This window comes from Plecotus auritus (assembly GCF_963455305.1).
Source record: "Plecotus auritus genome assembly, chromosome: 3".
NCBI lineage: Eukaryota > Metazoa > Chordata > Mammalia > Chiroptera > Vespertilionidae > Plecotus > Plecotus auritus.
This window is the reverse complement of record NC_137772.1, coordinates 93,368,354-93,396,065: the sequence shown is the minus strand read 5'-3', so window position 1 is coordinate 93,396,065 and position 27,712 is coordinate 93,368,354. Positions and strand designations below refer to the sequence as shown.

General features: G+C 40.8%; 1 protein-coding gene and 1 pseudogene across 18 annotated transcripts in view; one reads left to right on the top strand and one right to left on the bottom strand.

Annotated features, from left to right (window-relative positions):
- CAB39L (calcium binding protein 39 like) overlaps nucleotides 1–27,712 on the top strand; it is a 179,029-nt gene that overhangs the window by 87,204 nt on the left and 64,113 nt on the right. For all 17 annotated transcript variants that reach the window (XM_080661939.1, XM_080661938.1, XM_080661937.1 and 14 more), the window contains one exon: nucleotides 15,536–15,654. In XM_080661939.1, the coding sequence (XP_080518065.1) occupies nucleotides 15,536–15,654 (119 nt within the window). The remainder of the gene's footprint in view (nucleotides 1–15,535; nucleotides 15,655–27,712) is intronic.
- On the bottom strand, nucleotides 8,872–10,337 carry LOC308245116 (neuropilin and tolloid-like protein 2; annotated as a pseudogene). The gene has a single exon. The product of its transcript is annotated as a neuropilin and tolloid-like protein 2 (transcript).

Below are 27,712 nucleotides of genomic sequence, written 5' to 3'. Positions count from 1 at the left end.
CTTCAAACTTTTTCGGTTGACCTGGACGTTCTTTGTCTTTCACATTGAAATCATCACTTTTAAAGCGTTTAAACCAGCGTTCACAAGTATCTTGAGATGGAGCATATTCACCATAAGCTTCCTGAAGTATACAATAACTTTTTCTTCAAAATAAAGTAATGAATTAAAACTTCCTGCAAATGCTTTTTTTTTTGGCACAAAATTCAACATTATTAAGCATAAAAATATGATGTTAACGCCTTCACCAAATTTGACATATGAAGTTTTGAAGCTTGCTGTCAATATAACAAAATAGCATACAGATCAAATCACATATATATCAACATATGTGTAACTCCATCTATTGAAAAAAATCCACGTTATTAACTGGTACACCTAGTAAATATATTCTTTAACGTTTGTATAAGTGAAATTTATGTAGTATGAACATTTATTTTTAGTATTTTAAAATTGTGAGAACAACTGATTCTAAAGTATCCCTTTAAATTGAAAACTCACCTCCTAATTTTTCTATTAAAATTTGGATTTTGTATAGTGCTTTTTCATAAAAGAAGATATAATTTGCTTTCTTGTTTACCTGTCTCACTTCCTTTAAACCCTTCTTCCTTCCTCCATGGTTTTCTTTCCTTCCTTTCTTCTTTACTCTCTCCTCTCTCTTCTTCCCTCTCTTTTTTTGGGGGGGCGGGGTGCAGTGGGGTACCAAATTACTTTATTTGAAGGAATGCTACAAATGAAAGAATGTAAGTGGATGATTTGTACAACTTACAGAAAAAGTAAAGGTAACTCCAACATGCAGGTACTGCTTTGGTGACCAGGGAAGTCACCACTGTGGCTGTGGGGAGCCACCCTAAGGCTTAACTCTCATCACTGTCTCCCAGGGTGTGCTTGTCAAAGAGATACCTTGCCATGCCAGATTCAGGGGCCCTCATCTTTCATAAGTTAGTTATTCCAACCCTCTCCTTGTTTTTCTCTATGAAATGATGTGAAAGCAATGGATAGTCATTGGTATTTCTTATATTTAATCATTGTCAACATCTTGATGTTCCACTTTATTTTTGCCAGTTAGATATACTGTAATTTATTTAAACATGCCTAATTCTGGATATATTGCTTGCTTCCAACTCTTGATTATCATCACTACGATAAAGATCTCTGTGCCTGATACTTTTTTGCTGTACTTAAAGAGTGTTATTTAGGACTTCTTTCTCGGCCTAGATTTCTCAATGTGGGATTCTAGGACATCACGGGTATTATTACATTGCTTTACATTCTCACCAACAATGTATGATTGAAATAATTGAATATTACCATTTTAAAAATTGTTGGACCAATTTATATTTCCCACCAGCAATGTACGAGGATTCCCTTTTCTCCACATCCCTTTCAATACTTGTTATTTTTTATTTTATTGATGCTAGTCATTCTACAGGTGTGAGGTAGAATCTCATTGTGATTCTGATTTGCATTTCCCTTATAACTAATGATGATGTAGAACATCTTTTCATATGTCTGTTGGCCATCTGTATGTTTTCCTTGGAAAAAATGTCCATTTAGATCTTCAGTGCATTTTTAAATTGGATTGTTTGATTTTTTATTATTGAGTTGTGAATTTCTTATATATTTTAGATATTATTAGCCCCTTATTAGAGGTGTCATTTACAAATATCTTCTCTCCCCCTCAGTTGCTGCCTTTTTGCTTTGTTGATGATTTCTTTTGTGTACAAAAGCTTTACTCAAAAAAATTGAAAACATAAGATATATGTACCCCATGTTCATTACAGCATTATTTTCAATAGCTGAAACAAGGAAACAACCTAGTTGTTTTTCTACTGATGATTGGATAAAGAAGATAGAATACTATTCATCCATAAAAAAGATGAAATGTTACCATTGGGGTAACATGGATGTATCTTGAGATTATCATGCTAAAAGTGAAATAAATCAGATAGAAAAGGACAAGAACCATATGATTTTACTGATATGTGAAATATAAAATAAAAAACAACAACCAAACAAACAAAAACTAAACTCATAGATACAGACAACAGAATTGTGGTTATCAGAGGGGAAGGGGAATGGAGGGAGGATGAAGAGGGTAAAGGGGGTGACAAAAGGAGAGTAGACTTCATATAGTGAGCCACAATATTGTATTATAATGTTGCACATCTAAAATTTATGTGGTTAATGATATTAACCAGTGTTATCCCTCCCCCCAACAAATGTAATTTTTTAAAAATATATTTTATTGATTTTTTACAGAAAGGAAGAGAGGGGGATAGAAAGTTAGAAACATCGATGAGAGAGAGACATCGATCAGCTGCCTCCTGCACGCCCCCTACTGGGGATGTGCCCGCAACCCAGGTACATGCCCTTGACCGGAATCGAACCTGGGACCCTTCAGTCCACAGGCTGACGCTCTATCCACTGAGCCAAACTGGTTAGGGCAACAAATGTAATTTTTAAAAAATTACTGGGACTCTGAGCCAAATGACAACTTAGGAGGCTTCTGAATTTCCCTACTCCTGGGGAAGTACAGAATGTACAGTTACATATGGAGGAATTCCCTCTGAGAGAAGTTTAGAAACTAGGTGAGTGACTCCTACTTGTTAGGTAACTGAGAAAATAGCTACATCAAAATGGGTAGGAAATGCTGAGACACACTCTCACCATAAACCTCAGCCCTCGCACAGCACCATACAATTGGGAGGGAACCCTCAACTACTAGGTTCTCCCTAAGAAGGAAAGGGTTTGAATCACACATCTAGTCCCCCAACTTTCCAAGCTGCCAACTGAGAAAGGGGCACCCAAATTACCTACCTGTGAATCTAGTTGCTGGCTGTGATTCTCCCAGGAGCCCAAAAGAGGTAGTGGGTACTTCCCCTGCTTTCTTTTTTCAGCTTGGTCCAACAAGAAAACCAAGTTGCCAGTATCTTCCTGGAAAGAGCTTGAATACACATCTAGTGCCCCAGCTTTTATGGCTGCCACTCGAGGGACAGACCCCCAAATAAACTAGCCCTGATAGATTATGGAGCTTGCATTCATGAGTCTCACAGGACTATGGTAAACAAGGAAGTACTTTTTAAATGGGCATAGGAAAACCCCTCATGGCTATTACACCCAGGCTTAGTGCAGAAGAAATAGGCCCAGTTTCTCTGTGGAAGCGATTTGAGTGCAACCTTTCCCAGCTGCTGTCCAAGGATTCAACTTTTAATCAGTCTGCAATCAAAATACTGTCTGCAATCCTTCCCTTTGGGACATTGACAAGTCTTGGCATACCCTTAACTACTGGGAGCCACTAAGAACAAAGATGGTGGGTTAGACAGATACAAATGTTTGACAGGCACAAGGAACTTAGGACAGGCTGATTGACAGGGTTCATCTCTTACACGAGATCATTCTGTCCAGAGTGGGAGAGATGTCTGTTCTACTAATGTGTGGAAACCAACACAGAGAATTAAGGAAAATGAAGAAACAAAGGGAAATCTTAGAAACAAAAAAATAAGACAAATCTCTAAAAACCAAGCTTAATGAAATAGAGATCAGTGATTTACTTCATAGAGAGTTCAAACTAATAGTCATAAAAATGCTCACTAGGTCAGGAGAGCAATTCGTGAACCAAGTGAGAATAACAGAGAGATAGAAAATATTAAAAAATACAGAAATCATGGAGTTGAAGAATACAGTAACTACACTGAAAAATTCAACAGAGAGCTTCTACAACACACTAGATAAAATGGAAGTAAGGATCAGTAAACTTGAAAACACGGTAGTACAATTCATGGATCAGAGGAGCAAAAAGAATTTTAAAAAGAGTGAAGATAGCATAAGAGACTTAAAGGACATCATTATGTGGACTGATATATGCATTGTAGGGGTCCCTAATGGAAAAGAGAAAGAAAGGGGAAGAAAGCTTTTTCAAATAAATAATGACTGAAAACTTTTTTAACCTGGGGAAAGAAACAGACATGCAGGTTCAGGAAGCACAAATTTTTACAAATAAGATGGATCCAAAGGAGGTGACCAGGCTGATCAGGGAAAGGCGCCAGCCCCATCACACCGCTGCTGCAGCCACTGCCAACCACTGCAGCCGCCAAAGTGTTTTCATCAACACGGACTCCAGTCCCTTCACCATGAAAAAATGACAACTTTCTTTAGGCATTTTCAAGATGTGTCTTTCAAAGGATATGACATTTCTTTCTTTCTTTTTTTTTTTTTTTTTTTTTATCCTCACCTGAGGATATGTTTCCATTGATTTTTTAGAGAGTGTGGAAGAGAGAGGGAGAGACAGAGAGAAACATCAAAGTGAGAGGAAAACTTTGATTGGTTGCCTCCTGCATGAGCCCTGACCTGGGCCCCAGCCAGAGAAGAGCCTGTAACCTAGGTACATGCCCTTGATCAGAATTGAACCCAGACCCTGTGGTTGGCAGGCCGAGGTTCTATCCACTGAGCCAAACCTGCTAGGGCAGGATATGACATTTCTTAGCCCCTCCAGCAGCGGACCTTCGTTTTTTCCTCCAGGAGTGTGGTGGAAAAACCCTAGATCACCTTCTTGGATTCTTATAACCCAAGTTACCAAGAACACTGCAAGTGGCAGCATACAGGGAGCTTAGCCAGTGAGCGGTCAGAAAAGGTGTTTACGCTTGAACTGGTTTGGCTCAGTGGATAGAGTGTCAGCCTGCAGACTGAAGGGTCCCAGGTTTGATTCCTGTTAAGGGCATGTATTTTGGTTGGGGGCACATCCCCAGTGGGGAGTGTGCAGGAGGCAGCTGATCGATGTTTCTTATCGATGTTTCCGACTGCCTATCCCTCTGCTCTCTTCTCTGTAAAAAAAAAAAATCAATAAAATATATTTAAAAAAAGAAAAGAAAAGAAAAGGTGTTTCCTCTGCAGCTCATGTGCAAAGGACCCCATGCGTTGTGTCCACTGGGCTAGGGGTGTGTCCCCACTGCCCGGGGGGGGCATGCCCCCGAGGCCGGCAGCCAGCCCCACATTGTGGGTGCCGGGCTTGGGGGAGTGGACCCGGGCTGCTGCTTGGTGCTGGCACACACGCAAGTGGCCACGGGGCGGGAACATCTGCTTGGCGCCTGCACCCGTAGGCCCGGAGTGGCCAGGGGTGTTCTGGGACCCCGGCCGCTCAGGGTCTATGTGCGGACCTGCATGCTAGGAGCGGCCTGGGTCCGGAGGATGTTCCCTGGACCCAGGCTGCTCAGTGCCTGTGTATGCAAATTAACCCACCATCTTTGTCGGGTTAATTTGCATACTCACTTCTGATTGGCTGGTGAGTGTAGTGGAGGTATGGTCAATTTACATGTTTCTCTTTTATTATATAGAACTAGTAGCCCTGCACACGAATCCGTGTGCCAGTAGCTCTCTGCGGGGCCTGGCCACTCTGTGCCTGTTGCCCAGAGGCTCTCTGTGGCCCAGAGGCCCATCTGCACCCCAGCCTGGCCTGAGGCCCATCCGGGGCTGGGAAATGCAAACGATTTCCCTCCCTGTTCTCAGGAACTCCGATAAAGGGCTTCCTTCCTCTTTCTTGGCTGGCTTTCACCCCTGTGCCTCTGCCACCAGCCCCTCCTGTCACACTATCCTCCACCCCAGGCTTGACCTTGCCCAGGAGTCAGGGGCCACTCGACTCTGCTCAGCTTGCCAGTTCATTCTCTTCTTACACAAGCGTTCCACGCCCCGGCCACCCTTTTATTAGATTATCAAAGAGATAATGTACACAAAGAGAGACTCTTTAAAGCAGCAAGCAAAAAACAACTTGTTACGTGCAAAGAAAGCCCCCATAACACTGTGGCCAAAAGGGAGAGGGATGACATATTCAAAGTGCTGAAAGAAAAAAACTTCAAATAAAATAGTATACCTGGCAAATTTGTTGTTCAGAACAAGATGAAAGATAAATTATTTCCTAAACAAACAAAAGCTGAAGGTGTCTATCACCACTAAATTGGCCTTATAAGAAATGTTAAAGGCAGTGCTTCAGGCTGAAATGAAAGTATGATAATTAGTAATAAAACATAAAAGTATAAAACTTAATGGTAAAGGTCATTTATAGTTAAAGATAGAATAATACTGTAATGGTGGTGGTTAAATTACTTATAATTCTAGTATAAAGTTTTAAGGCAAAAGTATTAAAAATAACTACAATTACAATAGTTTGTTAAAACATACATAATTTAAAAGATGTGAAGTGACATCATAACATAAAATGTTGGACAGGGGTATGTAAAATGTAAAGGTTTGTATGCATTCAAAGTTAAGTTGTTATCAGCTTAAATTACTCTTATAAATATAACATATTTTCTGTAATCTTCATGGTAATCACAAAGCAAAAACCCATTGTAGAAAAACAGAGAAAGAGAAAGGAATTGAAGCATAGCACTGTAAAAATAATTAAATCACAAGGGAAGAGAGGAAGAAAGAAATTATAAAACAGCCAGAAAACAATTAAGAAAATGGCAGTAATAATTCCATACCTTTCAGTAATTACTTTAAATATAAATGGACTAACTTCTTGAATCAAAAGACACAGAGTGGCTGAATGGATAACAAAACAAGGCCTAATTATATTCTGCTTAGAAGAGAATCACTTCAGCTTTAAGGATATACATGGACTGAATGTGAAGGGATGGGAAAAAATATTCCATGCAAATAAATTCTAAAAGAATGCAGGAGTATAATAGACGACATAGACATTAAGCCAAAACCTGTAACAAGAGACAAAGAAGGTCTTTATATAATAATACAGTTATGTGCTTCATAACCATGTTTTGGTCAACGATGGACTGCATTTAAGATGGTGGTCCCATAATATTATCATGGAGCTGAAAAATTCCTGTCTCCTAGTGACATGGTAGCTGTTATACTGTTCTAGTGCAATGCATTACTCATATGTTTATGATGATGGTGGTGTAAACAAACCTACTGCACTGCCACTTGCATACTAGTAAAAGTATAGCACATATATTACACTAGTAGATTATACCATCTAGGTTTATCTAAGTACACTCTCTGATGTTTGCACAATGATGAAATCACCTAATGATTCATTTCTCAGACCATTGTTATATGCCCATTGTTAAGCATCACATGACTGAAATGGGGACAGTTATTCAAGTTGCTATAACAATTATAAATATTCAGCCAACATTGGAGCACCTAAATATATAAAACAAGTATTAACACATCTGAAGGGAGAAATAGGCAACAATGAAATAATCCTAGGGGACTTTAATACCCCATTTCCTTTACTTTTTTTTTTTCCTGTTCGTATGGCACGTCTGTATTAGTTATAATTCAATACATGGTGTCTTTCTATGCATATCTAAGACCCAAAACCTCAATGTAAGACTTGGGGAATGATTTAGAATAATAAATATCACACAGTGAGAAGTTTTATCATAAACCAAACGCAATGACGAAAGGAAACCAAAAATGTATGTACAACGACCAAGGTCTTTACGGGGACTCAGCGGGCACCTGGCCCTCAGAGCCATCCGTATGGGAATGTGAGCAGCAACAAGAATCTGGCCCGAAGTCTCTAATCTCGATGTAATAAAGCTTGGACAGTATCAAATAATACCAAAGGCCTGAACAAACACAATGAGTTTCCGTATCATGTTTATAAATGATTGTTCCTATACCATAAAATAAAAAACACCACCAGGTCAAAAGTGCATTTAAAAAAATGGTGGAAGTTGTTATTCTGGGTAAGAACTAGGAAAATGTCCCAAGTACGACGTGATCCAAAGGCTTCTACAGTGTCTCCGTTTTCCTTGGACTCTCGTTCAGCCCTGGTTACCGTGTGCTGGGAGAGGAACTAGTGAGAGGGAGCTACGTGGTCTCTTCATAAAAATAACGCGGGACGCATCTGGCCATGGGAAACACTCGCAATGCAATTCCAGGCCGCTCCGACATGGAAGGAAGCGACTCTGTGCCTACGGGAGTGAAGGGGCTATCACTGAATTGGAGCCCAATTGGGGACACTTCAAAGGATTTCTAGATGTCTTCATCGTTTTCAAGATTTTAGTCATAACCGGCAATGGGACGTACACCCCGGAATTGTGAAATTTTGGGCTATAATAGAACTGAGATAAAACACGACTTACAGGCGACAAATGGCACCCCTTCACCTGCTTCTCACAGAAAACAAAGACGGAGGATCCAGGAATTAAAAGGCAACGGCAGAGACATTGTCAGGAAGGAGCAGATGGATGAAGCATAACTCCGCGTCTTCACTGACACTCGCCACAGGAACTGTCATATTTGGAGAGAGTCTTGGGCCGATGCCCATGTTGAAATACCTGCGGTACTTTCACCACATGTATTTATGTAAGAAAACGAAATGATAAAAATTACTGGCCTACACAACAAATCGAAAGAAAGAAAAAAAAAGGAATGTGAAGAAAAGTCTTATCTTTAAACTTCTTGTGGGACCAAGATATGGACAGAGCTGTGTCCATCAACAGCAGATTCCCACCGGGCCAGTGTGGCTCAGTGGTTGAGCGTCCACCCCCGAACCAGGAGGTTGCGGTTGGATTCCCGGTCAGGGCACAGGCCCGGGGTTGCTAGCTCGATCCCCGGGGGGGGGGGGGGGGGGGATTCTTTCTCGTCCTTGATGCTTCTCTCTCTCTCTCTCTCCCTCCCTCCCTCTCCCTTCCTCTCTGAGATCAATAAAAATATATTTTAAAAAAAGTCATCATTAGGACAAGTGGCCGGGAGGTGCAAGTCTTGGTGCTTGGAGAGGAGGAAAGGGTTGGAGACGTGGAGGCGTTGGGGGCTGCGTTCACACGTCCTTGTCGAGGGGGGGCGGGTCCCTGGCGAGGGGGGTCCCTGGCGAATGGGGTCCGGTGGCGGGGGGAAGGGGCGTGGTTAGAAGTCAATGGAGATGGACGCCTGGGCCGAGTCGTCGCGGCCGTGCACGTAGATCTCGCGGGGGATCTCCTCCATCACGCGGTCCTCCCGTGCGGGCTCGGGGCCCTCGCGCGCCGTCTGGAAGGTGTAGCTGCTCCTGGGGAAGGTGCTGTTGAAGGTCTTCGTGGGCTGCGGCGGCGCGAAGTCGTGGCGGAAGGGCAGCTCCGCGGCGGCCGCCAGGGGGGCCCGGCCCGGCATGGCCTGCGCCACGCAGTGGTGCTCCTGCACGCAGCGCGAGGCGGAGGAGGCGCGGCGCAGCGGCCGGTAGCCGTCCAGCTCGTCGCCCAGGTCCGCCGCCAGCTCCTTGTCCCGCAGCGAGAAGAGCTCGTAGTGCGGCGGGTCGAACGCGTCCTGGACACCGGGCTTGTGGAAGGCGGCCTTGCACGCCAGCACCTTCTTCCGCGGCTGCTTCACCTGCACCAGCACCGACACCACCAGCAGGACCAGCACCGCACCCTGCGCCACGCCGATGATGGTGCCGTGGGTCCTCGTGATCTGCTCGAAGAGGCCGGCCCGCTTCCTCTCTTTGCAGTGATTCTCGTCCCACGGGTACGCACAGTTCTGAACGCCGTTACAGACCAGCGAGTTATTGATGCACTGTTGCTGGGAGGCTCCACGAAGGAGGTGAAGAGCATCCTGAACCTGCTGAGCCGGCTGCCCTCGTCCGCCCACATGCGGATCACCCCCACTCCGGTCTTGAGCATGACGTCGGTGGCCACCGTACTGCAGAACTTGGCCTTGAGGTTCTCGATAGACGGCGACGAAGTTTCTCTTGCACTCGTTGGAGTGCTCCCTCTGGTAATCCAGGAACCGCAGGTAGATCTTGGCCCTCGGGGTGGCTCTGATGGTCCAGATGCAGTCCACCGCCTGGCCGGGCTTCGTCTTCTCCTTCTGCTCCACCTGGCTGGACCGCACGATGCCGTCGGCCCCCGAGAGCTCGAACTGGCAGTCTCCGAGGTAAGTAAAGTCTGGATCTGGGATAAATGAGTACTTTGCTCGGAATCCCATTCCTTCGAGTTCTTCCTCGGAACTAAACTTGATCCACATGAAGCCACCCGTGGTCGGATCAGCGGAGGGCTCTTCACGCCGCAGAACCGGTCGATGAGCGGAGAGAAGCCGAAGGGCCCGTTGCGAACCTCCAGGTGGTCAAAGCGACATTCGAACGAGGGCTCGATCCTCTGATGTGGCGCAGCTTCCAGAACATAGATGCACTCCTTGTTGGGCAGGTACGGGTCCGGGTAAGTCGGTGAAGCAAAGTGGCCTCCATTGCTGGTTCGGACCCAAATGCCGCACTGGGTGCCAGCCACGTGCTTGACCCCAATGTTCTGTCCATCGGGGGGCTTCTGGGCGACGGTGATCCCCTCTACCACCAGCACCGTGATCAGCAACACTTTGAGGATGGAGCCGAGCTGCTTCAGGGCCATGTTCCCAGCGGCTCGGCTGCGCGAGGGGCCGGGCGGCGGCGAGGCGGCGGCGCTCACGGCCGGCTGGTAGGTGGCCCCGCTCCGAGCCGATCGCGGCCACCAGGCGGCCTCCCCGCGGGCTGCGCTCAGGTCCCCGCGCCCGCGCCGGCCCCAGCCCCCCGACGGGCGCCGCCTCCCGGCGCCCGGTCCCATCGACCTGCCTGGAGCCGATTGGCGCGGGCGTGAGGGACAACCCCCGAGCGGCCCCGCTCCAGTGGCGGCGGGCGTGGGGAGCCCGGTTCATTTCTTCTTATTCTTTTTTAATCAAAAAATGGGCAACGGACCTAAATAGATACTTTTCGAAAGGAGACATACAGAAGGCCAAGAGACATATGAAAACATGCTCAAAGTCACTAATATCCCACTTTCAACAATGGCTAGATGATCCAGACAGAAAACTGGTAAGAAAACATTGGACTTACACTTCATGTTATATCAGATGGACCTAACAAACATAGAACATTCCATCCAACAATAGCAGAATGCACATTCTTCTCAAGTGCACACAGAATGTTCTCCAGGATAGGTCATATGTTTGGCCACAAAACAAGTTTTAATAAATTTAAGATGATTGAAATCATATCAAGCATCTTTTCTAACCACAATGGTATGAACTAGAAATCAATTACAAGAGAAAAATTTCAAATATGTAGAGATTAAACCTTATGCTCCTGAACAAATAATTAGCCAAGAAGAAATCAAAAGAGTAATAGAAAATGTGAGACAAATGAAAATGGAAACACAACTTACCAATTTTATGAGATGCATTAAAAACACTTCTAAGAGGTGGTTTATAGCAATAAATGTCCACATTAAGAAAAAATATCTAAAATAACCTAATTTTACACCTCAAAGAACTAGATAAAGAACAAATTAAGCTCATGTTATTAGAAGGAAGGAACAAAGATCAACAGAAACAAATAAAATAGAGATTAGAAAGATAATAGAAAAGATCAATGAAACTAAGCTGGTTTTTTGAAAACATAAAATTAATAAACCTTTAGCTAGATTGAGGAAAAAAGAGAAAACTCAAGTATAACAAAAAGTGAAAGTGGAGACATAACAACTGTAATACAGAAATACTAAGGATCATAAGAAACTCCTATGAACAATTATACACCAACAAATTGAACTGAGAAGTGGGTACATTCCTAGAAACATACAAGCTACCAAGATTGAATTATGAAGAAATAGAAAATCTGAACAGACTAACAATGAGCAAGGATATTGAATTAAAAATAAAAAAATCTTCCAACATAAAAAAGCACAGGATCAGATGGTTTTACAAGTTAATTTTACCAAACATTTAAAAAATATGTTTTTATTTATTTTTGGAGAGAGAGGAAGAGAAAAGGAAAGAGAAATATATCAATGACAGAGAGAAACATTTATTGGCTGCCTATTAGGGATCTAGCCCACAACCCGGGCCTGTTTCTGAACAGGAATTGAACCAGTGACCTCTTGATACATGGAACAACACTCAACCGAGTTACACCTTCTCACACTGTTCTAAAAACAGAAGAAGAAACACTTCCAAACTATTTTTATGAGGCCAGTATTACTCTGATACCAAAGCCAGACAAACACTGTAAGAACAGAAAATTATAGGCCAAATTTCTGTTTTTTTTCTTTTTCTTTTTTTAATCCTCATCTGAAGATATTTTTCCACTAGAAGCCCGGTGTACGAATTCGTGCACGGGTGGGGTCCCTTGGCCTGGCCAGTGATCGGGGTCAATCGGGGCTGTCTTGCCCAGTCCCGATAGGGGCTGATCAGGGCCTGCCGGCCAGGGGGGAGGGACAGCGGGAGGTTGGCCGGGTGGCAGGGGGGAGGAACCATGGGAGGTTGGCTGGCTGTGGGAGGTTGGCTGTGGGAGCACACTGACCACCAGGGGCCAGCTCCTGTGATGAGTGTCTGCCCCCTGGTGGTCAGTGCACATCATAGCGATTGGTCAATTGGTCAACCGGTTGTAATGGTTGGTTTGGCTTTTATATATACTAGTGGCCTGGTGCATGAAATTTGTGCACTTGGGGGGGTCCCCCATCCTGGCCTCTGCCCTGTCACAGTGCAGGAGCCCTGCGATCCATCGCCCCAAAGAGGTAGGCCCCACCCACCCATCCGGGGCTCCTTAATGGATTGCCCCAAAGATGTAAGCCGGAGCCGGGGGTCCTGCCTCTGCGCCGCATAGAGCCGTGGGACCCCCCCCCTCAGGCCTCATCACACAGAGCTGAGGGACCCCCCCAGGCCTCCGGAACCCAGCGGAGGTGCACAGAGGCCTCTGCCAGGCCCCAGGCCTCCTGGTGATGGATTGTGACAGTGTGACGCAAGTCCCTGATGCTGCAAGTCCCCGCCCACCTGCACCTGCTGCGCACGCAGCCTGCTGATTGGTCGTTACACATGAGGGCATCCTGACCATTTGCATATTATCCTTTTATTAGTATAGATAGATTGATTTTCAGACAGAGTAGAAGGGAGGGAAGAGGGGAAGGGAGAGAGAGTGAGAGAGAGAAACATTGATGTAAGAGAGACATATGGATTGGTTGCCCCCTGCATATGCACTGACTGGGGCCTGGGATCAAATCTTTAACATCAGATACAAGACAAGGATGCCCATTCTTCATTCTTGCCACTTGTATTCATCTGAAAGTCCTAGCCAGAGCAGTTAGTAAAAATAACTAATTAATTAATGGCATCCAAATAAAAAAGAAGTCTCTATTTGCAGATGACACAATATTATATACAGAAAACCCTAAAGACTGCACCAAAAGATTATTAGAACTTATAAACAAATTTAGGAAGGTTGGAGGTATAAAATCAATATACAGAAATCTGTTGCACTAACAAAAAATTATCAGAAAAAATTCAGATACAGTCCCATTTTTAATAACAATAAGAAATATTTAGGAGTAAATTTAACCATGGAGGGGAAAGATTTATACACTGAAAACTATCAAACATTAATGAAAAATTGAAGAAAACACAATTAAGTGGAAAATACTTTGTGTTCATGGATTGGAAGAATTAATAATGTTAAAAGATCAATATTACTCTGAGTTCTACAGATTCAATGCAATTATTATCAAAAATTTTCACAGAAATAGGAAAAAAATCCTAAATTCGTATGGAACCACAAACGATTCCAAATAGCCAATGCAATCTTGAGAAAAAGAAAAGAACAAAGCTGGACATATCACACTTCCTGATTTCTAACTATATTACAAAGCTACAGTAGTGCGGTACAGGCATAAAAATAGATACATAGAACACTAAAACAGAATATAAACCCAGAAATAAACTCATGCATATATGATTAATTAATTTTCAATGAAGGAGCCAAAAATATACAGTGGGGGAAGAATAGTGGTGTTGGGGAAATTGGATATTGATATCTACATGCTAAAGAATTAAAATGGACTCCTATTTTGCACTGTACACAAAAATCAACTCAGATTGGATTAAGACTTGAATATATGACCTGAAACCATAAAAGTCCTCGAAGAAAACATAAGGGATAAGTTCCTACTCTTGGGAATACCAATAGCTCAAGGGATTCTAAGGGGGAGGGTGCCTTCTTTTCCAGTGTGGATATTGCTGGGTTCAGCTCCCATCCTGATTCTACCCTGCCCCTTAGTCATCATAGAAATGCAAATCAAAACCGCAATGAGATGCAACCTCACACCTATTAGGATGTCTATTATCATAAAGAAAAGATGTAACAAATGCTGGGAGAATGTGGAAAAATGAGAATTCTTGTATACTGTTAACCTTATTAAAAATTGGCTCAGCCTGGCTGGCATGGCTCAGTGATTGAGCCTAGACCTATGAACCAGGAGCTCACAGTTTGATTCCGGGTCAGGGCACATGCCTGGGTTGTAGGCTCAATCCCCAGTGTGGGGCGAGAAGGAGGCAGCTGATCAATGATTCTCTCTCATCATTGATGTTTCTATATTTTTCTCCCTTATCCTTTCCTCTCTAAAATCAATAAAAATGTATTTTTAAAAATATTGGCTCAAATGGATCACAGACGTAAATGTAAAACATAAAACTATAACACCTTTTTTAAAAAATTAAGGAAAAACTTCAGGATATAGAGTTAGGCAAAGAACTATTAAACTTGACACTAAAAGTATAATCTATAAAACAAAAATTGATAAATTGGATTCTATCAAAATTCAAAACTTTTTCTCTGCAAAAGATCCTTTTAATAGGATGAAAAGTCAAGCTACAGACTGGGAAAAAATACTTTAAACCACATATGTAATAAAAAAAAAACAAACAAAACACCCCGCTAGAATCTAGAATATGTTTAAAATCCTCAAAACTTAATAGTATATAAAAAAAGAAACAATCCAATTAGAAATGGGCAAAAGACATAAAGAGACATTTCATCAAAGAGGAATATGTACAGATAGCTATACATGCTGTTCCCTAGCCATTACAGAAATGCAAGTTGAGACCAAAATGAGAAATTACTACATAGTTATCAGAACAGCTAAAGTAAAAACTAATGACAACACTAAATGCTGGCAAGGATGCATAAAAACTACATTGCTGATGGAAATTAAAATGGTATAACCAATCTGGAAAACAATTTGTCAATTTCTTTAAAAACTAAACATGCAACTGCCTTAGAAGCAATTACACTCTGGTATTTATTACAGAGAAATGAAACCTGGTTATGAATGTTCACAGCAACTTTGTTTTTGTTTTTCCATTGATTTGTAGAGATTGGAAGGGAGGGAGGGGGACAAAGAGAGAGAGAGTGAGAGAAACATCGATATGAGAGAGACACATCCATGGGTTGCCTCCTGCATATACCCCGAAGAATTAGTTATGTCTAAAGACTACTATTTTATAACAACTATTTTATATTCTTCTGTGCCATTTCATTTACTGCTGTGAGAAATTGACTTCTAATTGTCCGAATTTCCCACAGTGCAAACCCTGTGGAAAGGAGCTACATCTATTTTGTAGGCTCTGTGTTGAATGTTTGAAAGCACAACTGACTAAAGAGTAAATTAATGGTTTCACATTATGAAGAACAGTGCTATTTGTATGTGAATGTATATAAACAACCTTTGAGATACAATTCACAAGTCATATGTCATACAGTTCACCCATTTCAAGTATATGTTATAATGGTTGGTTATTTCTTTAACAGGGCAAAAAGGATGTGACCCAGATATTTAACAACATCTTGAGAAGACAGATAGGCACTCGATGTCCTACTGTGGAGTACATTAGTGCTCATCCTCATATCCTATTTATGCTACTCAAAGGGTAGGTACATGGTTTCCTTCAAAGTAGGTTTGAGTTTGGAATAGTTGTTAAAAGTAGAACTTATATGCATATATGCATAGCCCATGGAGAGATAATAGTGCGGGGAAGGCCTGGGGAGGAGGGGGGAGCAGGGGGAAGTCAGTCAATGGGGGATGAAGGGGGACATCTGTAATACTTTCATCAGTAAAGATAATTTTTTTATATTTTATTGATTTTTTTGCAGACAGGAAGGGAGAGGGATAGAGAGTTAGAAACATCGATGAGAGAGAAACATCAATCTGCTGCCTCCTGCACATCCCTTACTGGGGATGTGCCCGCAACTAAGGTACATACCCTTGATGGGAATCGAACCTGGGACCCTTCAGTCTGCAGGCCGACACTCTATCCACTGAGCCAAACCAGTTAGGGCAAGATAAAATTTTTAAAAAGTATATAGCATTAGCCTCATTTTGAGATATGATGGGTTCTCTTTTGGAATAACAGTAAAAGTATTTGCCATGGTTGAGGTCAGCCTTCCAAATCAGCATCACCATAATTACTTAGACCACAGAAAAATCCTTTCTTTACATGTTTATATTCCTTTTTTCAATATTAAATTTATTGGGTGACATTGGTTAATAAAATTATATAAGTTTCAAGTGTACTATTTTATATTACATCATCTGTATGTTGCATTCTGTGTTTACCACCCAAAGTCAAAACTCTTCCTGTCACCATATTTTGACCCCCATACCTTTACTACCTCCCTCCTCCCTGCCTTTCCCCTCTGGTAACCACCATACTGTGTGTTTTTTTTATTATTGTTTAAAGTATTACATATATTAGTACATATATCCTCTTTTTTTTTCCCCATTGACCTTTCCCCAGCCTCCCCTACACCCTGTCGCATGCCCTCATCCCACCCCCCGCAGTGTCTTGTGTCCATTGGTGTGCTTATATGCATGCATACAAGTCCTTTGGTTGATCTATTTCCCTCCCTCCCCAAAACTCCCCAGCCTTCCCGCTGTAATTTGACAGTCTGTTCAGTGCTTTACTGCCTCTGTATCTATCTTTTTATTCATCAGGTTATAATGTTCTTTATTTTCCATAAATGAGTGAGATCATGTGGTATTTTTCTTTCATTGCCTGGCTTATTTCACTTAACATAATGCTCTCCAGGTCCATCCATGCTGCTGCAAATGGTAAGAATTCCTTCTTTTTTATAGCAGTGTAGTATTTCATTGTATAGATGTACCATAGTTTTCTAATCCACTCATCTGCTGATGGGCATTTAGGCTGTTTCCAAATCTTAGCTATGGTGAATTGTGCTGCTATGGACATAGGGGTGCGTATATCATTTCTGATTGGTGTTTCTAGTTTCTTGGGATATATTCCTAGAAGTGAGATTACTGGGTCAAATGGGAGCTCCATTTTTAGTTTTTTGAGCAAACTCCATACTGTTCTCCACAGTGGCTGCACCAGTCTGCATTCCCACCAGCAGTGCACAAGGGTTTCTTTTTCTCCACATCCTCACCAGTACTTGTCGTTTGTTGATTTGTTGATGATTGCCATTCTGACAGGTGTGAGATGGTACCACATTGTCGTTTTGATTTGCATCTCTTGGATGATTAGTGACTTTGAGCATGTTTTCATGTGTCTCTTGGCCTTTCTTTTGTCTTCTTTCGAACAGATTCTATTTAGGTCCATTGCCCATTTTTTTATTGGATCATTTATCTTCCTTTTATTAAGTTATATAAGTTGCCTGTAGATGTTGGAGATTAAACCTTTATCAGTGATAACATTTGCAAATATGTTCTCCCATACAGTGGGCTTTCTTGTTGTTTTGTGGATGGTTTCTTTTGCTGTGCAAAAGCTTTTTATTTTGATGTAATCCCATTTGTTTATTTTCTCTTTAGCTTCCATTGCCCTAGGAGCAGTATTGGTGAAGAAATTGATTCGGCATATGTCTGAGATTTCTCTGCCTGTGGATTCCTCTAGTATTTTTATGGTTTCCCATCTTATGTTTAAGTCCTGTATCCATTTTGAGTTTATTTTTGTGTATGGTGTAAGTTGGTGGTCTAGTTTCATTTTTTTGCATGTATCTGTCCAGTTTTCCCAACACCATTTATTGAAGAGACTGTCTTGACTCCATTGTATGTTCATGCCTCCTTTGTCAAATATTAATTGAGCATGGTGGTTTGGGTCAATATCTAGATTCTCTATTCTATTCCATTGGTCTATATGCCTGTTCTTGTGCCAGTACCAGACTGTTTTGAGAACAGTGGCTTTGTAATTCAGCTTGAAATCTGGTATTGAGATCCCACCTACATTGTTCTTCTTTCTCAGGATTGCTGTGGCTATTCAGAGTCTTTTTTTTTTTTTTATTCCAGATGAATTTTTGGAGAGTTCTTTCTAGATCTGTGAAATATGCCATTGGTATTTTAATGGGGAGTGCATTGAATCTATAGATTGCTTTGGGTAGTATGGACATTTTAATGATGTTGATTCTCCCAATCCATAACATGGTATGTTCTTCCATCCGTTTACGTCTTCCTCTATCTCTTTTTTCAGTGTCCTGTAGTTTTCCGCGTATAGGTCTTTACCCTCCTTAGTTAGGTTTATTCCTAGGTATCTTAATTTTTTTGGTGTAATGGTAAATGGGATTGCTTTTTTAGTCTCTCTTTCTGTAAGTTCACTATTGGTGTATAGAAATGCCATAGATTTCTTGGCATTAATTTTGTATCCTGCTACATTGCCGAATTCATCTATTAAGTCTAATAGTTTTTTGATGGAGTCTTTAGGGTTTTTTATGTACAATATCATGTCATCTGCAAATAAGGACAGCTTTACTTCTTCTTTTCCAATTTGGATGCCTTTTATTTCTTCTTCTTGTCTAATTGCAATGGCTAATACTTCCAGTACTCTGTCAAACAGGAGTGGTGAGAGTGGGCATCACTGTCTTGTTCCTGTTCTTAGGGGAAATGGTTTTGGTTTTGCCCATTGAGTATGATGTTAGCTGTGGGTTTATCATATATAGGTTTTATTATGTTGAGGTATGATCCCTCTATTCCAACCTTGTTGAGAGTTTTTATCAAGAAAGGGTGTTGGATTTTGTCAAATGCTTTTTCTGCATCAATTGATTTGACTATATGATTTTTATCTCTCAATTTATGTGATGTATCACGTGTATTGATTTGCAGATATTGTACCATCCTTGCATCCCCAGGATAAATCCTACTTGGTCATGATGTATGATCTTTCTGATGTAATGCTGGATCCGATTTGCTAGAATTTTGTTGAGGATTTTGGCATCTATGTTCATGAGGGATATTGGCCTGTAATTCTCTTTCATTGTGTTGTCTTTATCTGGTTTTGGTATTAGGGTGATGCTGGCTTCATGGAAGGAGCTTGGAAGTGTTCCTTCTTCTTGAATTTTTTGGAATAGTCTTAGGAGGATAGGTTTTAGTTCTTCCTTGAATGTTTGGTAAAACTCCCCTGTGAAGCCGTCTGGCCCCAGGCTTTTGTTTGCTGGAAGCTTTTTGATGGCTGCTTCAATTTCTTCCATAGTTATTGGCCTATTGAGATGTTTAGATTCTTCCTGATTGAGTTTTGGAAGTTTATATTTTTCTAGGAATATGTCCATTTCTTCCAGGTTGTTCAGTTTGTTGGAATAGAGTTGTTTGTAGTATTTTTTAACAATCCTTTGTATTTCGGTGGCGTCTGTTGTTATTTCACCTTTTTCATTTCTGATTTTGTTTATTTGGGTCCTCTCTCTTTGCTTCTTGGTGAGCCTGGCTAGAGGTTCATCAATCTTTTTTATCCTTTCAAAGAACCAGTTCTTGGTTTTGTTGATCTTTTGTATTGTTTTTTTTTTGGTCTCAGTGTCATTTATCTTCACTCTGATCTTTATTATTTCCTTCCTTCTGCTTACACTGGGCTTTTCTTGTTGCTCTCTTTCTAACTCTTTGAGTTGTAGGGTTAGGTAATTTATTACCATTGTTTCTTGTTTTTTGCAGTAGGCTTGTAGAGCTATGAACTTCCCTCTCAAGACTGCTTTCGCTGTGTTCCATAGATTGTGGATTGCTGTGTTTTCATTGTCATTTGTTGCTATGATATTTTTTATTTCTTCCTTGATCTCTGTGGTAACCCAGTCATTGTTTAATAGCATGCTGTTTAGTCTCCATGTGTTTGATTTTTTTGGATTGTTTTTATTGTAGTTGATTTTCAGTTTTATGCCACTGTGATCTGAGAAGATGCTTGATATGATTTCTATCTTCTTGAATTTGAAGAGACTTTGCCTATGACCCAACATATGGTCTATCTTTGAAAATGACCCATGTGCACTTGAGAAGAATGTATATTCTGTGGCTTTGGGGTGAAATGTTCTGAAGATGTCGATTAATTCCATCTGGTCTAGTGAGTCATTTAGGATTGATATTTCTTTGCTGATTTTTTTGTTTAGAGGATTTCTCCAATGGTGATAGTGTGGTATTAAAGTCTCCTACTGTGATTATATTGCTGTCAATCTCTCCCTTGATATCTTACAGGAGTTTTTTTTTATGTATTTGGGTGCTCCTGTATTGGGTGCGTATATGTTTACCCGAGTTATTTCTTCTTGTTGGATTACTCCCTTTAGTATTATGAAGTGGCCTTCCTTATCTCTTGTTATGTCCTTCACTTTGAGATCTAATTTGTCCGATATGAGTATTGCTACCCCAGCTTTTTTTTCATTTCCATTTGCCATAAAAACCTTTTTCCATCTCTTCACCCTCAGTCTGTGTGTGTCTTTTTTTCTGAGGTGGGTTTCTTTTAGACAGCAGATATATGGGTTGCGTTTTCTCATCCAATCCATTACCCTATGTCTTTTGATTGGGGCATTTAATCCATTTACGTTAAAGTTATTATTCATAGGTACTTATTTGTCGCCATTTTTATTCTTTACCCCTGTGTTCCTTCTTCGCTTCCTATTTCTTTTTTTTACAGCAGACCCTTTAGCATTTTTTGCATTGCTTGTTTGGTGGTAATTAATTCCCTTAGTCCTTTTTTGTCTGTGAAACTCCTGATTTCACCTTCAATTTTGATTGATAGCCTTGCTGGGTACAGTATTCTTGGATTCAGACCCTTCCTTTGCATGACTTTGTATATTTCATTCCATTCCCTTCTGGCCTGATGAGTTTCTGTTGAGAAATCAGTTGCTAGCCTGTTGGGGGATCCTTTGTAGGTAACTTTCTGTCTCTCTCTGGCTGCTTTTAAGATTCTTACTTTGTTGATGGTGTTTCCCAGTTTAATTATAATGTGCCTTGGCGTCAGTCTTTTGGGGATCATTTTGCTTGGGACTCTGTGAGCTTCTTGGATTTGTGTGGGTTTTTTCTTCCCTATATCAGGGAAGTTTTCTCTCATTATTTCTTCAAACAGGTTTTCTATTCCTTGCTCAGTTTCCTCTCCTTCTGGAACCCCTATTATGCGGATGTTGTTTTGTTTCATGTTGTCCCAGAGTTCCTTTAGGCCAGCCGTGGGCAAACTACTGCCCGCAGGCCTGATCCGGCTGTTCTATCCGGTTCTCTTGCTCTCCCCTCCGTTCCTTTACTTTGAATTTATATTAGTTCACACAAACACTCCATCCATGCTTTTGTTCCGGCCCTTCGGTCCAGTTTAAGAACCCATTGTGGCCCTCGAGGCAAAAAGTTTGCCCACCCCTGCCTTAGGCTCTCCTCCTGCTTTTTAATTTTTTTTTATAGAGGGTGCTCCACTTGGGTATTTTTTCCTACCTTGTCTTCTAGCTCACTGATGCAGTCCTCTGCTTCTTCTAGTCTACTCTTTATGCATTTTATTGAGTTCTTTACAGCAGCGATGTCATTTTTCATTTTTCCTTGGTTCTTCTTCATTTCCTCTTGGTTCTTATTCATGTCAAATTTGTCTTCCATTCTTTTCAGCCACCTTATGACTATTTCTCTGAATTCTTTCTCTGACAGGTTGCTTTCCTCCATTTTGTTTACTTCCTTTTCTGGTGATGCCTGCTTTTCTTTCTTATGCAGGCTGTTTCTTTGTCTCCCTGTGGTCTCTCTTCTCTGGGTGTCTGGTTATGTAGTTCTCTCTCTCCAGCGTTGATTTAAAGCACAAAATACAACACAACCAGGTACAATGCACAAGGACTGAACAGAAATGTATTTACAATATTAATAACCCAAAATAAAGGTGGCCACCAGAGTAAGGCTAATTAGAGGATAGGAGAGAAAGAAGAAGAGAAAAAACAAAAAAGGAGTGCAAAAGTGAAATTGGGAAAAGGAAAAACAAAGTAAGAGAGAAAAGAAAGAGAATAAGAAAGAAAAGGGGAACAAACTACATATATGGGGAGAAAACTCCAATAGAACAGTCACTAATCCCAATAAATGCCAGCAACAAGTACCTGGAGATGAATACAAACTACAAACAACAACTAATATCAATTTAGGTGAGGGAAAACAGAAGCAAAAAACAAACAGAACAAAAAAAACAACAAAAAAAGAATAAGCAAAAACAATCTCACAAACAAGCATAAAAAATCGATATCATCAACATTCAAGCAAACAACAACAAAAGGACAGAGAGAAAAACAATTTTTTGGATAGTGAAGACAGAGAAGAGAGGTGTGTATGGACTTGGAGCAGGGGATTGGAAATTAGATATATAAGTAGGGTGAAATTTTAACAGGGGGTAAAAAGAAAGAATAGGGAAAATCTAAAGCAGGAAAAGGGTAAGAGAAATGGGACAACAAAAGGGGAAAATTTAGGAAGAGAGTGATGGCATAAAGGTAGAGTTGAGATAGAGTAAAATGATGCTAAAGGAAAGATGAAAATAGAATGTAGAACAGTAATCCCAAAGCAAAATAAAGAGAAAATAAAATGACACTTTTTTACAAAAAAGGTAAAATAGTAGTAGTAATAATACTGATTGAAAATAAAAATGTAACAATTAAAAAGGTAAAATCAAGTGAGGAAAAATGAAAAAATTAGTTTCTTAAGTAAAAGATGGGGAAAAAAGTGCAGTAGTGAAGGTCATTCACTTCCTCTATTGTTCTGTTTGGCACGCCTGTTTCCCAGTCAGGATAGTCTTGCAGTTCCCTGCGTTCCACTGCTCCTCAGTGTTGTAAGCCAGTCCTGATTTTTAAGCAGGCAGTGTGTCTTATTTTCTTGTATTTCTTTATTTGTGATTACACAAGAGTCAATTTGTGATTCAGCCCCTGGGTTGCCGTATTTCTTGATTGACCTCCAGGTCTATAGGTCCTCTCTAGCCTGTGCTTAGATTCTGCTTTCCCTGTGGCATTCAATACTGGTTTGTGGGAGTGGGCTGCCCCAGAGCTGGTTCTCCAACGGTCACTCCCCGCTCTGATACCCAGGTTCCAGAAAAACAACGTTCCCCTACAGTCTCCTAGGGTGTCCCCAACTGGGTGATCCTATGTATTGGGCTTAGTAATCAGAAGCAAGGATTTAAAGAGGAAAAAGCACAAGTGTGCGAACTCAGGGGCTGTGCATAAGTCTGCGCAGTCCTTTTTTCCCCATTGTGTCCAAGCAGCCGGCACACTTTAAAAAATACTAGGCTGTCCTGCGCCAGATCAAAATGGGTTGATTTTTAGAGATCCCCTCTGTTAGCAGCTCTGAGGACCCCCTTCCACATTCACGGATCTACGCCAGCCCCAACAGCCATGGATTCGTCTAGGTGCAGACTTCCCCCGGTCCTCCAGCTCCTGCAGTGCGCGCTTCTCTGTCCTGCCAGGACCAGAGACCTCACCTTATCCCAGGCGAAATCTGACCCCTCTGTGGTGGAGTGTATAGCTCCTCTGAATTCGCGTGTTTGTGCCAACTGGGGACCAGTGTTCTGGGGTTCGCAGCTGTTCAGTGGGTGCCATAGTTGCAGATTTTCAGGCTTCCGATAACATCCACTTTCCCCTTCAAGATGGAGCAGTCTCCGTGTGAGCCGGTGGCTCTGGGAGGGTACCCCGGAGCAGTGGGGGCTGCCCAGTCAGGAGAGCCCCGTCCAGCAGTCCCCCACCTTCTCCTTGAGTATAGCTGTCCCTTAACTCACTAACAAACACTCCCCATGCGACCCTCAGCTGCTCTTTCTATCTGCTCCGGGACAAGGCTCGGGACACGTCCATCTATTCCACCGCCATTTTTTTTTTCTCTGCAGCATTTATTTGTGACACTTGGCTTTTGATGGAAACTGCCACCTCCCAGAAGAGGTGTTTGCTCAGCCTCTGGTAACCACCATACTATTGTCTGTCTATGAGTTTTTGTTTACTTGTCTTATTTGTTCATTTGTTGTTTTCAGTTTTATATCCTACATGAGTAAAATCATATGATTCTTGACTTTTTCCACCTGACGTATTTTGCTTAGCATGATATCCTTAAGATCCATCCATGTAGTTGCAAATGGCAGTATTTCATCTTTTCATATGGCTCAATAGTATTCCACATCTTCTTTATCCACTCCTCTATTGAAGAACACTTCTGTTGTTTCCATGTCTTGGCCACTGTGAATAATGTTGCAATGATCATAGAGGTACATATATCTTTACAAATAAATGTTTTCAAATTTTCAGGTAGATACCCAGGAGAGGGATTGCTGGGTCACATGGTAACTCTATTCTTAATTTTTTGAAGAACCTATTCAGGATGTCCTAGCCAGAGCAATCAGGCAACAGAAAGAAATAAAAGACATCCAAAAAAAACCCCACAAAAAACACCCAAATTAGGAATGAAGAAGTGAAATTGTCACTTTCGGCGGAAGACAGGATTCTTTATATAGAAAACCCTCAAGACTCCATTTAAAAAACTATTAGAAACAATAAACAAATATAGTAAATTTGTAGGATACAAAATCAATGTACAAAAATCCATTCCATTTCTCTATATAACAATTAAATTTTAGAAAAAGAAGTAAAAAAAAGTTCCTTTTGCAATTGCAACAAAAATTATAAAATACCTAGGAATACTAGTAAACTTAACAAAAGATATGAAGGACCTGTACACTGAAAACTATATTATTAAGATAAATTGAATAAGACAAAGAAATGGAAAGATATTCTGTGTTCATAAATTGGATGAATCAACATAGTTAAAATGACCATATTACCCAAAGCAACATACAGATTTAATGCAACCCCCATCAAACTCCCAATGGCATTTTTTCTTTTTTTTTAATTTAGCTTTATCGTTGAAAATATTACATATGTCCCCCCCCCTTTTTTTTTTATCTCATTGACCCCCTCCACCCACCACCGCCCCAAACAGGCTTTCTTCACCCAATGGCATTTTTTAAAGAAACAGAATAAAAAATCATCAGATTTATAATGAACCACAAAAGACCTTAAATAGCCAAAGCAATCCTGAGAAGTAAGAAAAAGCCAGAGGGATCATAATCCCTGACTTCAGATTATACTATGAAGTGACAATAATCAAAACAGTATCTTTATATTTCTAAATAAAGTTCCTCTGTTTACTGCTTTTCTTTCTTCCACTTATCTGTTGCCTCTTGTCTCTTCCTTATTATATTACTAGAGGCCCAGTGCATGAATTCATGCACGGGTGGGGTCACCCTAGGTTGTGGGGAGAGGCTGCAGGTGATTGGCCACCTGGCCCCATCCCCGATTGGGGTGAGGGTGCTGATAAGGGGTGGGGCCGGCCAGGGAAGGGGCCGCAGGCAGTTGGCAGGCCAGCCCCACCCCCTGGCCAAACTCCTGGTTAAACTCCCAGATGTACTCCTGGTAGAGGGGACAATTTGCATATTAGCCTTTTATTATACAGGATTGATTGTGCTTCCCAATCTTCCCTTTTTCTAGCTGCCCAGTTACTTTTTCCCTGCTTGCATGAGACCAAATCCTCTAACCCTAAACCCTAACACTCATTTACACACACACACACACACACACACACACACACACACACTCACTTCTTCCAATGGCTAGCATCTGCCAAGATGATGCTTCCACGTGGGGATACAGTAAATATTACTGTATGCATATGGGACCATAGGGGAATAAAAAAAAAGGAAGTTTAGCCAGATGATAGAACTCCTGAATTTTTAAAATATGTATACTCATTTATAGATATTTTTTGAGCATTTTGAAGCTACTCTTAACTCCTAAAGACCAGAGATTTGGGTGTAGCAAGGTTGGAGACAGCAGGCTACCTTCTTTCCTATCTTTCTACTTTACCATCTCAAACTTATATATTATACTATTTCAAAACTACTAGATGTACCGGTTAATAATAGTGGATTTTGTAGTCAAAGAAAACACGATAATTTCAAGAGAAACATCAAAAGTGCTTTATTCAAAGTAATGTCCATCGCTAGTTCCCCATCTTTCAGGTAATTTGTGGATACCGTCCCAATAGAACTTTTCTTGTTTTGAGGCAAACCATTCAGATACCCAATTTTCCACTTCTTTGTATGTTTTGAAGTGCTGCTCAGAAAGTGCGTGTGCCATCGATCAGAACAAGTGCTAATCTGAAGGAGCAAGGTCTAGTGAATATGGCGGGTGAGTTAATACTTCCCAGGCAAGATCTTTTAACGTGTCTTTAACTGGTTTTGAAGTGTGTGATGGTGTGTCATCATGAAGCAAATTTACTTTGCCGTGTCTGGTCGTTTCACAATCAAAGCGTGGTTCAAATAGATTATTTGTTAATGGTAGTGATCAGTATTAACACTTTCACCTGGTTTTAGAAGCTCATAATACACCCACACCTTCCTGATCCCACCAAATGCAGAGCACTGTCTTTTTTCCAAAGGAATTTGGCCTTGCAGTCTATGTTGATGGTTGACCTGGATCAACCCATGATTTTGTGCATTTGGGATTCTCAAAATAAATCCACTTTTCATCCCCAGTCACAATTCAATGCAAAAAAAGACTTTCGTTAGTGCTGTTGAAGCAACATTTTACTGATGACTTTTCGGTTTTCCATTTGTCTTTTGTTCAGTTGATGTGGCACCCATTTTCCTTCCTTTAAAATCTTTCCCATTGCTTGTAAATGATGGGAAATTGTTTGCTGAGCAACGTTTAATCTTTCTGCAAGTTGTTTGTGAAGTTTGGCACGTATCTTCATCCAATAATGCTTGTAATTATTGGTCTTCAAACTTTTTTGGTTGAACTGGATGTCTTTGTCTTTCACATTGAAATCATCACTTTTAAAGCATTTAAACTAGCTTTACAAGTATCTTGAGATGGAGCATGGTCACCATAAACTTTCGGAAGTATTCAGCGGCACTTTTCTTCAAAATAAAGTAATGAATTAAAACTTCCTGCAAATGCTCTTTTTTTGGCACGAAATTCGACATTTTTATGTGTAAAAATATCTATGATGTTAACAACTTCAGCAAATTTGGCACATGAAGTTTTGGAGCTTGTTGTTAATACAACAAAATAGCATACATATCAAATTGCATATATATCAACATATGTGTAACTCCATCTATTGAAAAAATCCGCATTATTAACCAGTACATCTGGTAGTCCATCTCATCTGTGTTCATTTTCCAATTGTGTACATTTCCCTATTGTGTACATTTTTAAGCATCAAAGTAATACATAACACATAGTAAAAATCAAATATATCATCAAACAGCAGCTCTTTGCTTCTTCCTTCTCCATTTCTCAATCCCATTGCCCCCCAAAAAAACACTTTCATCTTTTTCATTTGTTCATCTGTTATTTACCTCTATATTTTAGATCATGGACCTATACTAACCTTTTTATTTATCAATTTTTAAAACGATCTTTTGACTTTTTCATAGGCTAGATGATAATTTAGTTTTTCCACCACCACCATTACTCCATTTTCCTTCCCCATATCCTCCCAATATACTTTATCACAATTGTTTATTTTATTAAAAATCACATTTACATTATTATGTCTATGTAATCTTTATTTATTGAACAAAGTAATGTATTATCATTACTTGGTTTTTTGAGATAAAATATTGTTTTTATTGGAGAATTATGTTTTTTATGTGGAATGGGAAATATACTTGTATTATGTATTAGTTAGAGTAGGCTAAACTTAAAACAAACATTAAACTTTGTAAAAAGTAGCCCCCCAAAATG